General features: G+C 47.2%; 1 protein-coding gene across 1 annotated transcript in view; it reads right to left on the reverse strand.

Moving 5' to 3' along the window:
* Nucleotides 1-1091, reverse strand: part of LOC104855140 (protocadherin alpha-9-like) — a gene marked incomplete at its 3' end in the record, with an annotated part of 15254 nt that overhangs the window by 7093 nt on the left and 7070 nt on the right. Inside the window, exon 5 of the mRNA XM_033765581.1 lies at nt 11-1082. Coding sequence (XP_033621472.1) covers nt 11-1082 — 1072 coding nt within the window. The remainder of the gene's footprint in view (nt 1-10; nt 1083-1091) is intronic.

Below are 1091 nucleotides of genomic sequence, written 5' to 3' on the forward strand. Positions count from 1 at the left end.
GGTTGTTCTCCTTCACGAACACCGTGTACTCGGCCTGCGCGAACACCGGCGCGTTGTCGTTCACGTCGGCCACCTCCACGGACACGGTGGCCGTGGCCCACAGCGAGGGCGAGCCCCCGTCCCTGGCTGTCACCACCACCTCGTAGTCAGAGGCGCTCTCCCGGTCCAGGGCGCTGTCCAGCACCAGGGAATAATAGTTCTTGAAGGTGGACACCAGCTTGAAAGGAACATGGGGAGGCAGAGAGCAGGTCACCTGTCCATTGACACCTGTGTCCCTGTCGGACACGCTGATCAGGGCGATGACTGTGCCCACTGGAGCATCCTCTGCCACTGGGAGAGACAAGGAAGTAACAACTATCTCTGGTGAACTGTCATTTTCATCCAGAATTTCCACTAGGACAGTGCAGTGACCAACCATAGGTGGATTACCTTTGTCTGTAACATCTACATGAATTTCATAAATGCTTCTATCTTCAAAGTCAATAGCATCCCTCAATTGTATTTTTCCTGTTCTTTGGTTTATTAGAAATTTCCTTCTTACAGTAGGTGGGACCAAAGAGCTAAATGAATATACCATTTCCTTGTTTATTCCTTCATCCGCATCAGAAGCATTTAGCCATATTACCAATGTTTGGTTCGCTTGATTTTCAGGCATTTTCACTTCATAAATCGATCTGTCAAATACAGGGGCGTTATCATTGGCATCCAATACAAGTATCAGCAGAGAAACGGAACTAGTATATTCGGGTCTGCCTCCATCTGTTGCAGTAAGTAACAACTTAAACTGGGTATTTTCTTCACGATCTAGCAATCTTCGCAGAACAAGAACTGGGAATTTGCCTTTGTCTTTTTTGTTTATAACATCAAGAATGAAGAAATCATTTGAACTGAGTTTGTAAGTAAGCATTGCGTTCTCTCCAACATCCGCATCAGACGCGCCTTCTAGCGGAAATCTAGAGTCAAGCAGTCTAGATTCCGATATTGAAATCTTTTGTTCCGTTACAGAGAACCTCGGAGGGTTGTCATTAATGTCCTTCACCTCCACCTCCACGTGGAAAACCTGCAGCGGTCTGTCCACGATCCTCCAGGTG

The sequence above is a fragment of the Fukomys damarensis genome, unplaced genomic scaffold (genome assembly GCF_012274545.1).
Source record: "Fukomys damarensis isolate Sample0158 unplaced genomic scaffold, DMR_v1.0_HiC HiC_scaffold_3, whole genome shotgun sequence".
Taxonomy (NCBI): Eukaryota; Metazoa; Chordata; class Mammalia; order Rodentia; family Bathyergidae; genus Fukomys; species Fukomys damarensis.